This window comes from Charadrius vociferus, unplaced genomic scaffold (assembly GCF_000708025.1).
Source record: "Charadrius vociferus isolate BGI_N301 unplaced genomic scaffold, ASM70802v2 scaffold115, whole genome shotgun sequence".
Taxonomy (NCBI): Eukaryota; Metazoa; Chordata; class Aves; order Charadriiformes; family Charadriidae; genus Charadrius; species Charadrius vociferus.
In genome coordinates this window covers 657,155-673,539 of record NW_009648636.1, presented here as the reverse complement: position 1 = coordinate 673,539, position 16,385 = coordinate 657,155, and the positions used below count along the sequence as shown (strand labels likewise).

Sequence of the window (16,385 nt, the reverse complement as noted above, 5' to 3'; positions counted from 1 at the left end):
GATTTTATTTTTTTTTTTTTAACTGCTTCCTTTTTCATAAGTATCTGAATCTGCTTGTATAGAAAGTTCTCTATGTCTTAGGTTATGGAGCTTTGGATGGACATGTGTGTATTTTTTGTAGAACTGGAGACTCTGTTCTGTGACTGCCAGAATAGAAGTTCATTCTGGTTGGTTTGTGGTCTCATTAAACTGATATTTTTACCTCTCCTCCTTTCCTCCTTCTTTGCCCCCTGGCCTTCTCAACCCTGCTGTTCTCTTTTGATTGTGTCTGGGCAGCTCTGCCTACCGAGAAGGTCAAGGGGCAGGGTGGCAGGAGGCAGGGTGGCAGAAGGTGAGCATGCAATTTCCGCTATTCTGCAGAAAAATAAAAAGCTTCACCTTGCTGCTGTGCCCCCAAGATAAATGGAGATATATATCGTGGGGTAATAATTGCTTTTTGAATAACGATCCTTATATTTGAGTAGTCTCTGTACCTTTTTCATGTAGCAGACTGTTAGAAAGCTGTTAACGTTAGAACTACAACCTGTCCATTGGCAACATAATATGCAAAACTTGAATAGTTTTTTGTAGTAGTTTCATCCTACTGTGATTGTAATAGGTCAGAGTGCCTGGTAGTGGTAAGTCTGAAGGAATAGGCCCTAAATAGTTCATTTGGCACTAAAAAAAGAGGTTTGAAAAAGAGAATGCAAAATGTTAAGCACAATCTGAAGTTACTGTACAATTTGTGAAAAAGGAAAACGTTTGCTAAAATTTTGTCTCTGTTCTGCGTTCTTGATTATGCCATCAACTTGTTTTTTCTTGAAGATACTGAATTGTTACGAATGACTTGGACTTCCTAAGTTGAGTGATAGTACTTAAATAATTGAGAACATTTTTGGTAATAATTGTGGAGGGGTTGAGTAGCTGCTGGTTTTACCTCTGAAGATTCACCTAGTCATCTGGCTTGCTTTTTTCCTTTACTTTCATTTTAAAGCTTTGTAACGTGCGAGAGGTCTACATATGTGCTGTGAATAACATTTTCAAAATAGTGTTTTTTCTGGTTGCAGGGCTTAATTCTTAATTTGGAAACAGTCCATAATTTGGAGGTTGGGGACTGTGTAATATGGCAGAGCAGTTGTGCTTGTTTCCCAGTGTGTACTGGGAAAGTACAGTAGCTGTACACTCCCAGCCTTAGAGTGTACTTCCATGGGAATTGTCACATTGCTTCCCCTTGGATTGCTTATAGTGGAGATTTGGATCTGAAGGGAATTTTTAAGAGGAATGTAGGTTGTGGTTGAATTTCAGTTTTGTTTAGAGAAAAATTTTAAAAATCTTACCTAATTTTCTAGTACAGATGGCTAGGCGGTTGGTCAAGGAAGGAGTCATTGGAGTTTGTGAGACAATTGCGTGTGCAGAATGTCACATACAGACATGGTTTGTTTATCTGGGCAAGGAGTAGGCATCCTGGGAGATGCTGTAGGTTTCTTTGAGAGGTATAAAAAACATTTACAGGCTATGAGGGTAGATACAGGGAGTTGAAATTTGAAGTTCAGACCTATGATTATGGAACTGGTCTAAAACGGGACTGTTTTGTCACTTGTCACAACTGCTGTACAAAAATCTGATTTCTGCAGTTCTAATAAGAAACCAGACATTTTACATTATTATTTTGAACTTTCAGGTGTATGTATGCTAATTTATATACTGGGCAACTGTAAGTTTAAGGCTTACCTGTTTATCTGGAAGATTATTAATAATCAAAAGCTCATGAGAATAGAGAAGCGATAGACAAGTTACTGACAACTATCTTATTTTTAAAGGACAGTTGTTGACATGAATGCAAATTGAAAATGGCACTTCTGTATTATGGGAGTTGCCCGAAGACCAAAACTAGTTAGGAATTTGAAAAGTGCTACTTTGTGCAGGTCAATTGTCCTTGCAGCTATCTGTTTACAGGCTGTTTGGTGGTGGTTATTCTTAGATGCTCATGTTCAGCTTTCCTGGTTGCTCTGCTGTCTTTGATAGGTGGTATTTGAAAGCATGTTGCTGTTTGTTGTACTTTTGTGTACATGCACCATATTGGAATATCTAGTAAATCTGAGCTTTCTTGCCTGCTAAAAGTTGTGCTTCTGCTTTTGGGCTTCCGATGTCCCCACAGTGCTGTCTTGCAATCTTCCCATCACACAATGGTGCCTGCTGTTCTCTGAGACTATAAATCGGCTAGCTAGGATAACACCTGAGAACTCGGGTCTAGATGTGGCTATGAAAATTTAGACTTTTCAAGTCTTAAGAAAGACCAAAAAATTCTGACTCTACTTACATTACCAGAAGGGTATGAGAAAAGAATTGTTCTCCATATGTGCATATTTCTGAAACTTACTTTTCCCTAACTTTCTTTAAATTTCCAAATGTTGATAAATTGCCATCTCGAATCCTGCTCAAAAAAAAATCCCTGTAATACTGAACAAATTTTTTTGTTAGCGCTATTCTTAATGGGGAGTAGAGTAGGTGGAAAGCAAATAGAGCACAGTCTTTAAACTTTGTCATCCCGTGAAGTGCTCAGATCAGTAGCTGGCTGCCAGTATTGGCATGACTAAGAGGATGTAGTATTTTTCTTCAAGAACAGTAGTAATTATGACCATAATGAGTTGGGCAATAGCCATAAAATTCAAGAACTACTGAGTCACTTCTGTGCAGTGTTATCTTAAGCTGAAATTTCAGTTGGTTGCTTGTTTCTTGTTAGGTTGTAAACTCGCTGCAGCAACAGACACAAGCTACATCTCCTCCGGTTCCTGAACCTCACACGCTCACTACTGTGGCTCAAGCAGACCCTCTTGTTAGAAGACAGCGAGTACAGGACCTTATGGCGCAGATGCAGGGCCCGTATAACTTCATGCAGGTATGATGAACCCACCATGGTACTGTGAAGCTAGAACCAAAGAAACACAAAATAGCACTTTTTGGCTATTAGTCAGGATTTAAAGAGTCTGCTCTAGCTTATTTGGAAAATACAATCATAGAATCATAGAATGGTTTATGTTGGAAAGGGCCTTGAAGATCATCGAGTTCCAACCCCCCTGCCATGGGCAGGGACACCTCCCACTAGACCAGGTTGCCCAAGGCCACGTCCAGCCTGGCCTTGAACACCTCCAGGGATGGGGCCTCAACAGCCTCTTGCAAGACAATGGTTTTGCAAACAGTATAGTACTGTATGGCACGATCTTACCCAAAGCCTGCAAACCTGTATTGCTGTCCAAGTACAATGAGAATGTTATTTAGCTTTTCAATCCTTGTTTGTACAGAGAAGGCAGAAAGTTGGGCATCACTGGGTGCTGTAGTGTGTATTCTACTTAAGTGAGACCAGCTGTAAAATACCTTTCTAGAAGCTAGTTCTGAATTTTGTGTTACGAGAAACTTCTACAACACTTGAAGGTAATACTTCTTGGGTTGCTTCTTGAAGGCTCTCTTGTAACTTCTAAAGTTAGAACAACTAGAAATGCTTTGGAAGATAACGGAATACATCAGAGAAAGCCTCTCCTCTTCCTCTGCACAGAAAGAGTGGACACCCTGGTAATAAATGAGGCATACACTTCTTTCTTAGGTTCCTTTTTTTGTTTCTTCCTACAGACTGCTAGTTTAGGATAAAGAATAAAGAACTGTTGCCTATTCTATCTGGCTACTAAAATCTCCATCCAGTTATCTTTTTGTCAGATAAGCTGTAATTTGTATACGTGGACTGAATTTTTATTGTGATAAACACATTTTGGAATTTTTAGTAGCTTCATTGATTTAAAATGTGTGGTAAGACCAGCAAATGTGTAACTGTGGACCAAGGTTCCTTTAGTGTAACCTGGTTGTTTCTGTACTCTGAATGTTAATATTTTTAAAATGCAGTAAATTGGATTTTATTTTATTATTTTTATTTTTTTCCCAGGATTCTATGTTGGAGTTTGAGAACCAAACACTTGATCCTGCCATTGTATCTGCACAGCCCATGAATCCAGCACAGAACTTGGACATGCCACAAATGGTTTGCCCTCCAGGTTTGTAATGGTAAATCCTAAACATAAATATCGGGGAGGTCTGCAAGTCATCTATTAGAAATGCTTCAGTTACTGCTACCTAGTAATGAGGTCTTCACAAGCAGTAATACTATACTGTAAAGTGTGTTTTTATTGGAAATGTGGTTGTACTTTTGAAGCATACTATTTGTAGACTTCAGATTCTCACTTGCTTCTAGATTTTGCTTGAAAGTGTGGAACATTTTAAACTTTTTTAAATGGACAAAATATAGTTTTCCTTAGCCTTTCGGAAATCGCTGGATTATTTTGGACAACTGGAAAAAACATACTTTGCATAGAAATGGTAATTAGTATTTTGATTATAGCTTTGCCATGCCATCATCTTTATGATGATGAGCTCTCAAATAACTGAATTGGATAAGTTGTTAATGCTATTCTGTAACAGGTTTGGTTGTACTATGTAATAAGTGAAATTATTTTACTTTAGTTCATGCCGAGTCAAGACTTGCCCAGCCTAATCAAGTTCCTGTGCAACCAGAAGCTACACAGGTACATTTTCAGTACACTCTTATTTTGGATTGACTGATGTTGTAATAGGACTTTATTCCTAGCTATATGAAAAACTCAAAGAAAAAGCTGAAGCTCTGATTTGGGGAAATCTGTTATCTCCATTATCTCTTCAACGTTTTCACTTATGACTACGTACAGTTTTATGCTATGCAGACATTGCGTATTTTCTGTAATGGAGTCTTATCAGGCATTACCCTGTTCAGAAAACTGTTGGGTTCAAGGTTGAACTACAAGTTTATTGAGGAAACTGCATTTCTAATTAGAGGCCTTTTAACGGAAGGGCATAAGCCTGGAAGCAGTTGGAGTTTGCGCTGCTCACTCTAATGGCCCAATGTGGACTTCTCAGCAGTTACCAGTTCTTTCAATATGTGGAGCTCACACAAGTCTTCAAATTTGGGGTGTGGATGTGATTTTCATTTCATAAATTGAGTTCCACATGCCTGTGTGTTAGGCTGCCATCACTTCAAATCTGTAACATGTGACAGTGGTGAATTTCTAAGGGGTTTTTTTTGTGATTCAGAGGAAGGACTGTGGAATGCTGCTCTGCTGTCCTACTCTAATATAGCAGTTTAACTTGAGGCTTCTCTGTCCGTTCTGTTCAAGATGGACTAATAATTTGACATGTTTGAATTATGGACTAATAATTTGACATTGGAATCACAGAATGGTTTGGGTTGGAAGGGCGCTTTAAGATCATCTAGTTCCAAACCCACTGCCCTGGATGGGGAAGGACACCTTCCACTAAATGTCAATCTTTGCCTAGCAGTGTTCTCTTTCATGTTAAGGCATATGTAGTAATATTTTTAATGTAGGTAGAAGCAAGTTGCCCTTTATTTGCGACAGAAATGCCAAAACAAAAATAACTTCGTTAAAGGGCGGTCTGTATCTGTTCAAGTGGGCATCAGACTACAAATAGATTTAATGGGTTAACTATATAGTTAGTGATGTTGTTTTTTGACTTGTTCTGTTAAGGGTGAGTCCCAGTTGCTTGCTTGGATAATGTTTTGATACTGGAGTTGTAGAGCAGTCGGGATGAGTTTGAATTTGGTTTTCAGTTGAGCTTTCCTGAAATGTCTAAGTAGGGTCTCTTAAACATGCTTCTGCAATGTATAAATGATGTATTCACTTTTTCGTTAAGATGTGCCACTTTCTTACTGAATTGTCTAGTGATTAAAGAACTTCCTGATTTTGTATTTAGCATGTGTGGCATCTCTGAAGGACTTTGCTGGTCTCAAGTAATGAATGCGATCCCTGTAGGTGTTTGAAAACCAAAAGAGAAGCCTGGATAGATTGTGTATCTTAGTGCTGGTAGTATAAATTGCTTGTTTTATCTTGTCCAGATTAGATCTGCAAGTTTTAAGTCACTCATTTGTATATAACAGGAATGTGGGTTTTCTCTTGAGTTTCCCCTGTATGTAGCTGCTGAAGCGCTAGTACTCTCAACTCTTTGTTGGTTTTTTTGTCAGAGTTCTCTATTCAGTAGTTTTTATTTTACTGTTAAATAATGTCTATCACTTTCTCCAATTGATTTTTTTTTTTTTTTTCTTATTTTCCTTACCTCAGCCAGTGCTGCCAATGATTCCCTTGGGGATCTTGCAAGCAGTAGCTAAACTTACCTCTTTCCTTTTGAATGTTCAGCGAGGTGATGTGAACACACCCATCAGTTGTTATCGTTTGCTTCTTAAAGTCCCCGATAGCCTTAAATGCAAAGTCCTCTGCTTTGTTGGCCAGTTTTCACTGGACTCTGTAGGGAAGCAGAGGCTGTAACATGAGCAAATTCAGTCCATTGGAGACCAGAACTTCTCTATTTCTGTATGAGCTTGGAGTTCTCTCATTCAGACTTCTGTGTATTTCTCTCTCTCTCTCTGTCTTTCCCCATTTTTATTGTAATGGTAGTTGGGGTTGCATAAGGAAATGAGGAGGAGGAGGAGGAGGAGGATGTTCTTCAGTAAAAGCAAATCCACATCCAGCTGACTCAGAAATATCCACAGAATGCTATCTGGCAGGGGCTGGCTGTTAAAAAGTACTTAATTTTTAATGGTTGTAAAGATTTGCGGGAATACGTACTTTTATTAGAAAGTACCATTCATTCCAGAGTTCTGTGATACTTTTTATAAAACTGTGTGTGAGCATCAGCTGACTTTTGGGGGCTTTGGGGTTTATCTTGTCAGGTTCCCTTGGTTTCTTCTACAAGTGAGGGATATACAGCCTCCCAACCCATGTATCAGCCTTCTCACACAACAGAGCAACGGCCACAGAAAGAATCAATTGACCAGATTCAGGCAAGTCAGATTTCACAGGGGTGGGAAGGACTCTGCTTGCAGGTGTGATCAAATATTAGTCTGTTTCTTTGTATATAAAGTTTTGTAATTTTAGTTACCTATTGATAGGGCTGCTTCAGTTCTGTTTAATTCCAAAATTTTGAGCCTGTCTGTGACCAGTAAGTCCTTCGTAGTAAGACTTTTAACTTAATAGATCATCTGTTTAATTAGAAGTAACATGCCAACATCAGCATATGAGCATGAGTGTTGTTGGCTTAGGAAATGTGGTTTATTTTTTTACATTCGCTAGCAGTTAGCCCAAAAACTTGTTCATTTCCCCTTGTAGTTTTTTCTAGTTGTTTCAAGTTAATGAGGGAGAACAAGACTGCTAGGTTTTTCACCTCCCATTATGCCATCATGAATGAGGCTGTTCAGCTGAAATAGAAAGTACTCGTTTGTTGACGTAAACCTGAGGCATTGTCACTTTTTCTTTAAGTTAAATTTTTGATGTTACTCAAAAGCTGCTAAAATGTTGTTTGTTTTCGTTATTAGGCTTCAATGTCACTGAATGCAGACCAGACCCCATCATCATCGTCGCTTCCCACTGCATCTCAGCCGCAGGTGTTCCAAGCTGGATCTAGCAAACCTTTGCATAGCAGCGGAATCAATGTTAATGCAGCTCCATTCCAATCCATGCAAACAGTAAGCAGTAAATTAATATTGAATCCCTTTATTTTGGTAGTCATTCCTTGTGTTGTTACGCAAACACTGGAACCAGTCTTGTGATTACATAAAATAGTCTTTGGTTATTCACATTTCTCAGACTTGCATACTTCTTCACATGATGCGATGAGGAATTGTAAAAAATGAATTGGACCAGAGAGCTATTTTTCTAACATTATAGGTATTCAACATGAATGCACCTGTTCCTCCTGTTAATGAGCCAGAAACCCTTAAGCAGCAAAATCAGTACCAGGCCAGTTACAACCAGAGTTTCTCCAATCAGCCTCACCAAGTAGAGCAATCAGATCTGCAGCAAGAACAACTCCAGACAGGTAAACTTATTTTAGCAAAAACTGAAATGGCAGTAGCTTGAGTAGAGCAGATGATCAGGCTCTGAAGTCCTAGATGATGTAGCAAAGCATGTCACACATTCTGAAATGTTCCTAGTCTTGTGAAGCTTTCCCCTGAACAGTGCCTGGTTTTTGTTATTCTGTTTTGGTTTGAGTGTCCCGCAGGGGGTGAAATTCAGCATATGTATGTCCAACTATTAAAAGAATTTTGCCACTGGGTTCAGTTTTATATGGGTGTGGTAGGTTGACCCTGGCTGGATGCCAGATGCCCACCAAAGCCCCTCTATCACTCCCCTCCTCAGCTGGACAGGGGAGAGAAAATACAGTGGAAGGCTCGTGGGTCAAGATAAGGACAGAGATCACTCATCAGTTACCATCCTGGGCAAAACAGACTCGGCTTTGGAAATTAATTTATTACCAATCAAATCAGAGTAGGATAATGAGAAATAAAACCAAATCTTTAAAACACCTTCCCCGACCCCTCCCCTCTTCCCAGGCTTAACTTTAGTCCTGATTTTCTCTATCTCCTCCCCCACAGCAGTGCAGGGGGGACAGGGAATGGGGGTTGTGGTCAGTTTATCACATGTTGTTTCTGCCACTCCTTCCTTCTCACGCTCTGTTCCAGCATGGGGTCCCTCTGACAGGAGACAGTCCTCCACAAACTTCTCCAACATGAATCCTTCCACAGGCTGCAGTTCTTCATGAGCTGCTTCAGCGTGGGCCTGTTCCATGGGGTACAGTCCTTCAGGAACAGACTGCTCCAGCGTGGGTCCCCCACGGGGTCACAAGTCCTGCCAGCCAACCTGCTCCAGTGTGGGCTCCTCTTTCCACAGGGCCATGTGTTCTGCCAGGAGCCTGCTCTGGCATGGGGTCCTCCAGGGGCTTCAGGTAGATATCTGCTCCACTGTTAACCTCCATGGGCTGCAGGGGGACGGCCTGCCTCACCATGATCTTCACCACGGGCTGCAGGGGAATCTCTGCTCTGGCACCTGGAACACCTCCTCCCCCTCTTTCTTCATTGAGCTTGGTGTCTGCAGAGTTGTTCTCTCACATACTCTTACCCCTCTCTTCGGCTGCAGTTGTGCAGGACTTTTTTTTCCCCCTTCTTAGATATGTTATCATGGGGGTGCTACCAGCATTGCTGCCAGGCTCGGCCTTGGTCAGCAGTGGATCGATCTTGGAGCTGGCTGACACAGACATAGGGGAAGCTTCTAGCAGCTTCTCACAGAAGCCACCCTTGTAGCTCCCCTTCTCCCCGCTACCAAAACTTTGCCACAAACCCAATACAGGTTTAACAGGATTAAGGATTATTCTAAAGATGAAAGCAATATAGCGGAGTACTTGCTGTGCTGATGTTAAGGTTGGATGATCCTTAAATTTGCTTTTTAAAAAAAAAAAAGTTGTACTATTTGAGATGACATTTTAAAAAGGAAATAGTAAGCTAGAATTGAGAGCAAATATGGACTGCTTCTCACACATCATGTAAGGTTCATAAAAAATCTAGAACCTTTTGCCTAAAATCAGGTAGACAGGGTTTGAATATAACAGGCAAAATGCTGTCCAAGTTAGCAACTTAAAAAAAAAAAAAGTATGTACAAAGCTATTCTTTTCCCAGCACTCTCTCACTTTCCACTGAGGTGAAATTTGCAGACAGAGAGAGGGATTTTTGAGTGAAAGACACAGGACAGAGATGACAAGGGTGAAGTGTTAACAACTACTGAAGTTGGAGTAAGGAAAAGAGCCTGATCCTTCTTCTCTATAACTGATTATGAGCTTGAATTTTGTCGTCTTTGCAAGTGGGGGATACTGGGGTGTGTGCATGGGAAGAGGGAGAACCAAGTTTTCGTTGTCTAAGTTTTTTGAGCCATATACAGCACACAGCAGAAAGACAATCTGGGGCATGCTGGTGTTAAAGGTGGACCATGCAATATTAAATGCTTAAATTTATAGAACAGCTGAGTAAACGTAGCTGTTGATACACAGAAAATGCAGTAGCTTTAGAACAAAATCTGCACACTAACTAAACAATCAAAAAAATGACCACTTCATGCATTTCACGAGAATTGATGGGAAGTTAAGGAGAAGGGAGGATCCCTGCGGAAGTTCCGTAGTGCTCTGTGGCTGAGTGAAGTAGACATAAATCTTCCTTCCCTGCAAACGAGAGGGGCTTTATCACTTAGAAATTTTCTTTGAGATCTTGCTTCAGCATTTGTTATCAGCCTAAATTTTAAAGCTGTCTTGTTCTTGCATATGGAATCCCTCCCATCTTTTGTTACTCTTACTGAGCCTATGGCTCTCGGATTGCTTTTGTAATCTACTTCATTCCTGACGATTCCTGTGAAGTGAAGATGTTGTGGCAGACTTTACTTCAAAGAAGCAGTTAGTCTCAGGCTATCGAGTTTGCTCTTGCCTTTTGAGTTATCCTTCTGTATAAAGAAAGGATCCTTCAGCCTGTACAGTGAAAACAGCAGCTCTGGTAAAATGTTCCTGCCAATCACACCTTAGTCGGCACGGCAACACCTAACAGAATTTAGTGAAAGCAAAGATTTATTAGTGGCTCTCTGCCAGTTCAGAGGGGAGGAAATTACAGAAGTGGGTTAGAAATACAGAAGTGGGTTAGCTTACTCATACTGTTTTTTCCAGAGTATGTGTTGCTGATTTTTAAAGAATTTGAAGTAGCACAGGAAAATTGTACCTACCTTAGGAATACTTGTTGCTGAGCTTACACTAGACACTTCTTGACACTGACTTAAATCAACTTTCTACCATTTCTGGGTTGTTCTCATATTGTGGGCTATCTGATTAGTAAACTTGGTACTTAATTTTGCAGATTATTTTTCTTTGAATAGGTGAGCATTTATTGATTTATTGTTCAACAGTATTTCAAAGCTTTGAATGTTGAGTTTGAAGAGAGTATATATGGGAACATAAATAAAGAAACGCATTTTTTTATACTCCATTTTTTCTCCCCGTTTCCCCGCTACCAAAACTTTGCCACAAACCCAATACAGGTTTAACAGGATTAAGGATTATTCTAAAGATGAAAGCAATATAGCGGAGTACTTGCTGTGCTGATGTTAAGGTTGGATGATCCTTAAATTTGCTTTTTAAAAAAAAAAAAGTTGTACTATTTGAGATGACATTTTAAAAAGGAAATAGTAAGCTAGAATTGAGAGCAAATATGGACTGCTTCTCACACATCATGTAAGGTTCATAAAAAATCTAGAACCTTTTGCCTAAAATCAGGTAGACAGGGTTTGAATATAACAGGCAAAATGCTGTCCAAGTTAGCAACTTAAAAAAAAAAAAAAGTATGTACAAAGCTATTCTTTTCCCAGCACTCTCTCACTTTCCACTGAGGTGAAATTTGCAGACAGAGAGAGGGATTTTTGAGTGAAAGACACAGGACAGAGATGACAAGGGTGAAGTGTTAACAACTACTGAAGTTGGAGTAAGGAAAAGAGCCTGATCCTTCTTCTCTATAACTGATTATGAGCTTGAATTTTGTCGTCTTTGCAAGTGGGGGATACTGGGGTGTGTGCATGGGAAGAGGGAGAACCAAGTTTTCGTTGTCTAAGTTTTTTGAGCCATATACAGCACACAGCAGAAAGACAATCTGGGGCATGCTGGTGTTAAAGGTGGACCATGCAATATTAAATGCTTAAATTTATAGAACAGCTGAGTAAACGTAGCTGTTGATACACAGAAAATGCAGTAGCTTTAGAACAAAATCTGCACACTAACTAAACAATCAAAAAAATGACCACTTCATGCATTTCATGAGAATTGATGGGAAGTTAAGGAGAAGGGAGGATCCCTGCGGAAGTTCCGTAGTGCTCTGTGGCTGAGTGAAGTAGACATAAATCTTCCTTCCCTGCAAACGAGAGGGGCTTTATCACTTAGAAATTTTCTTTGAGATCTTGCTTCAGCATTTGTTATCAGCCTAAATTTTAAAGCTGTCTTGTTCTTGCATATGGAATCCCTCCCATCTTTTGTTACTCTTACTGAGCCTATGGCTCTCGGATTGCTTTTGTAATCTACTTCATTCCTGACGATTCCTGTGAAGTGAAGATGTTGTGGCAGACTTTACTTCAAAGAAGCAGTTAGTCTCAGGCTATCGAGTTTTCTCTTTCCTTTTGAGTTATCCTTCTGTATAAAGAAAGGATCCTTCAGCCTGTACAGTGAAAACAGCAGCTCTGGTAAAATGTTCCTGCCAATCACACCTTAGTCGGCACGGCAACACCTAACAGAATTTAGTGAAAGCAAAGATTTATTAGTGGCTCTCTGCCAGTTCAGAGGGGAGGAAATTACAGAAGTGGGTTAGAAATACAGAAGTGGGTTAGCTTACTCATACTGTTTTTTCCAGAGTATGTGTTGCTGATTTTTAAAGAATTTGAAGTAGCACAGGAAAATTGTACCTACCTTAGGAATACTTGTTGCTGAGCTTACACTAGACACTTCTTGACACTGACTTAAATCAACTTTCTACCATTTCTGGGTTGTTCTCATATTGTGGGCTATCTGATTAGTAAACTTGGTACTTAATTTTGCAGATTATTTTTCTTTGAATAGGTGAGCATTTATTGATTTATTGTTCAACAGTATTTCAAAGCTTTGAATGTTGAGTTTGAAGAGAGTATATATGGGAACATAAAGAAACGCAGGCTTTTATACTCCATTTTTTCTCCCCGTTTCCAATATAGTGGTTGGTACTTACCATGGTTCCCCGGACCAGAGCCATCAAGTGGCGGGTAACCACCAGCAACCTCCCCAACAGAATACTGGATTTCCACGCAACAGTCAGCCTTATTATAACAGTCGAGGAGTGTCTCGTGGTGGATCACGTGGGGCTCGTGGCTTAATGAACGGTTACAGGGGACCCGCAAATGGATTTAGAGGTAAACAGCTTTATTAAACACTCCCATTTGACTTTTACTTCTTTCTGGACACCATCTCAAGATACCCAGTGTTAACCTGACCAACTGTTGGTTTTATACTGTAGTAATGTTTCTGTAATATATTTTAAACTTGTAGTAAAATCCCATTTGCTTTAGCGAACTTAAGCAACTTACATTTTAGGTGTTTGGTTAGGCTTCCTACGAGGATGTAAACAAAGAAACATTTTTTTCTGTTCTGTGCTGAAGGCTTAGTGTTAGTTTGGTTAGGCATCTACTGCAAGCATGAGCAAACCCAGAAATACCTCAACAGAATTATACAACCATCAAGTGAGGGATTCAGATGCCAATTGGTATTTCAAAAATGTCTTATTTCCAGTTATGGCAGAAGTGGTGTATTTAAAGGGCTCCATGTTTCATCCTATTGAGGATAGGCTGGATAATGCAGAAATAAAATAACAAAAAAGTCCGAAAGTCACTACTCTGAGGGAATTAACGCGAGCGGAGGAATGATACTCTAGTTCCTGATAAATTTGAGAACTTTCATGATTCCTGGAGATTACTATATATGGCTGTCAATGTTACGAAGACATGTATGTTAGAACAGGAGATAGAGACGACTTCCTTGTCAGATGTTCTGAGATTAGACTAATGGATCGTGTACTGTGTGCTTTTGCCATGATCTCTTCCTGTCGTGTGGTTAGAGAGTAGAGGAGAAACCTCTATAACAAAGATACAACTGATTGTAGTAGGGAATGCAGTGGTCACTATTGACTGCTTAAAATGGATCTGGATTCCACGTGTTAGACCCGTGGGACTGGAGCCATCCTCGGACATGGTTCCCAGCACTCCAGAGAGTCTTAGCTCAGGAGCAGCTTCTTGCTTGAGTTGGCTGTTGTGGCCTTGCAGGTCATAGCTGTTGCATTTAGATCCTAGTATTACCTTTAGCTCTGAATCGAATGTTATGTAAATCAAACTTCAAATTACTAGAGCAATGCATTGAATTGCTATCTCCTCCCAGTTCTTACTAGGTCCTCATTCTTGTTTCTTATAGTAGTGTTAGCACCAGTGTTGCACTCATTCACTTGACTTGCAGGTAAACAGTACTTACTAAAGGGGTTTTTCCCTTAGGTTTAGGTAAAATGCTGTTACTGCTTTTGTTTATATGGTAGTATAAAGTAATAGGCTATCATTTCCAAGTGAAAGACTTGTACCCTGTTCCTTAGGAGGATATGATGGCTACCGTCCTTCCTTTTCCAACACTCCAAACAGTGGTTACACGCAGCCCCAATTTAATGCTCCTCGGGATTATTCAAACTACCAGCGGGTAAGCTACCATTCTGTTGTGACAGTCTAGAAGCGGAATTTAAAAGTACCTGTCAATGAAAGCACTCAAACAAATCTATTAGTGAAAACTTTTCCAAGGATTTTGTTTATTGCTAATGAAGGCAAAAGTTTCAGGTACTAAACAGATACTTAGAAATAGCAGAATATTAAATGGTTGGTTATAATGAGGAAACATATTCTGTTTGGCTGATTGATCTCTAAAGGGATTAGTCTAGTAATTAGAGCAAGGTTGAGTGAATTATAAAGAACTCTTCCTTAAAGATAATTATTTTCACAGCTTTGTGAGAAAAAAAACTTAAAGAACGTAAATCCATTGAAATTAACTTTTCAAACTTGTTTGGGATTGCCTGTCTTCTACAATGGGGATTTGTTACTCTGAAATTTGTGCATAATTTTGCTGTTCTGAAGGAAGTGTGCTCAGTTTGCTCAAAGTTTAGACTGACTGGAAAATGTCTTAACTCCTTATAGCCCTGAACAAGTATTTTTAAGCAAATGAGATGACAGATTTTGATCCTGCCATTAGAATGTCTCTTCATTTATTGACTGGTCCTTCAGCAAATTCATCTGTTTGACCTCTGTGTAGTTTGAAAAATTTGAACACTAAATACATCTAGTTACAGTTTTTATTTAGATTGAACAACATATCCTGTAACTGGAGAGAGAATTTGTCGTTGTATGTTTTATTATACCTGCTGGGTACTAGTAGGAGTAAGAATGTATTTTTCTAAGATTAATTTAAACTAATAAAATGCTGTATGCTGAAGTCACAAGTGTTTTGTCAGTGCACATTGTTTTAAAAGCTCCTTATTTTATTGGCATTTAATAGATTCCTGAAACATAACAAAATGCCCAGGTTTCCTGTCTTAACTTTTTTTCATTTCTTTGCTTCAGGATGGATATCAACAGAATTTCAAACGTGGCTCTGGACAAAGTGGACCTCGCGGAGCTCCTAGAGGTAATTCCTGAGCAGTGAATAATTGATTTGGGCTGAATGGAAATTTTTTTGATCCACCTTCTAGAGTTTTGGATTTAAAAAGCAACCTCACTCCTTACTCAGCAGGTCACAACTGAAGAATGAGCTTACTTTCCTCTGACCTCATAGTTGACCCTGCTTTTGAACAGAGGTTGGACTTGGAGGACCCCTTGAGGTCCCTGCTGACTGGAATTATACTGTGATCCTTTGAACTTGTGGAAGTTCAGTGGGCTGTTGAACGAGGAATTCTTTGAAACGAAGTTAAAACAATTGCTTTTGACACTTTAAATGTAACAGAACTATTTATTTCCCTTTTATTAATGAAAGCCTTAGAAAGTGATTATTTTTTTTTTTGTGAGGTTTATTCCTTACATTACTGCAAAACTTTTAATTTTAGTCTGATGTTAATATCTTCATAACTACTTTTTTTTTTCTTCATTTTTACTTGAGGTGATTACAACTTCGTAGTTCTGGGGGAAAAAAAAGTATTGGGATAGAGCTGAAAACTGTAAAAGCAGGTTATGTGCTGTTGAGTTTTGATTTGAAGGAGTTTTTAGAACCTTATATAGTCTACATGCAAACCTCGGAATTCTTACCCAGTTTAGACCAGCACTTTTAGGGTTTTGGTTTTTTTTTTAAAAAATCTGACTTCGTGCATAATTCAAGTGCCTTTTTATGTTTTCTAGGTCGTGGAGGGCCCCCAAGACCAAACAGAGGGATGCCTCAAATGAATGCTCAACAAGTGAATTAAAAGAAATTCACGGGATTACATTAAACGCCAAAAACACACTGGCCAGTGTACTATACATGTTACCAGAAGAGTTATCTATTTGTTCTCCCTTACAGGAAGTTTGTTGTAAAGGGACTATTTTCATTACCCATAATGACAGGACTACAGTTGCCAGCTTTATATTACCTGGATATGGAAAGGAACGAAACAACGTTTACTCTGCATGTTCTGTCCTAAGCATCATCTTGAGCCTTGCACATGAGATTCAGATTCCTCACCCTTGCTAAGAGTAAAGCAAAAAAGGCAATTTTCAGGGTGATCCAATATCCATGGTTAACTGAAGTGGCAGGAAAAAGCAAAGACTCACTTCTGACATTTAAAAGTGATGTAACAAATTTGGATAAAATCTGCAAATTCGTAAAGATTTACCGTGGTGGCAGTTGATAAAACTTAATGTTCCCATGAAAGGATGGAAAAGGTGAAGTGTGGCTTGGTAGAGCAACTGCATTTCAGCTTTTTCTTATTAAATTGAAGC

The 16,385-nt window shown here is 39.3% G+C and overlaps 1 protein-coding gene across 1 annotated transcript in view; it reads left to right on the top strand.

Annotated features, from left to right (window-relative positions):
- CAPRIN1 (cell cycle associated protein 1) overlaps positions 1 to 16,385 on the top strand; it is a 54,465-nt gene extending 38,080 nt beyond the window's left edge. Inside the window, exons 9-18 of the mRNA XM_009886290.1 lie at positions 2,723 to 2,878; positions 3,914 to 4,022; positions 4,489 to 4,550; positions 6,743 to 6,853; positions 7,385 to 7,534; positions 7,737 to 7,887; positions 12,609 to 12,803; positions 14,027 to 14,127; positions 15,039 to 15,102; positions 15,807 to 16,385. Coding sequence (XP_009884592.1) covers positions 2,723 to 2,878; positions 3,914 to 4,022; positions 4,489 to 4,550; positions 6,743 to 6,853; positions 7,385 to 7,534; positions 7,737 to 7,887; positions 12,609 to 12,803; positions 14,027 to 14,127; positions 15,039 to 15,102; positions 15,807 to 15,871 — 1,164 coding nt within the window. The 3' untranslated portion in view covers positions 15,872 to 16,385. The remainder of the gene's footprint in view (positions 1 to 2,722; positions 2,879 to 3,913; positions 4,023 to 4,488; positions 4,551 to 6,742; positions 6,854 to 7,384; positions 7,535 to 7,736; positions 7,888 to 12,608; positions 12,804 to 14,026; positions 14,128 to 15,038; positions 15,103 to 15,806) is intronic.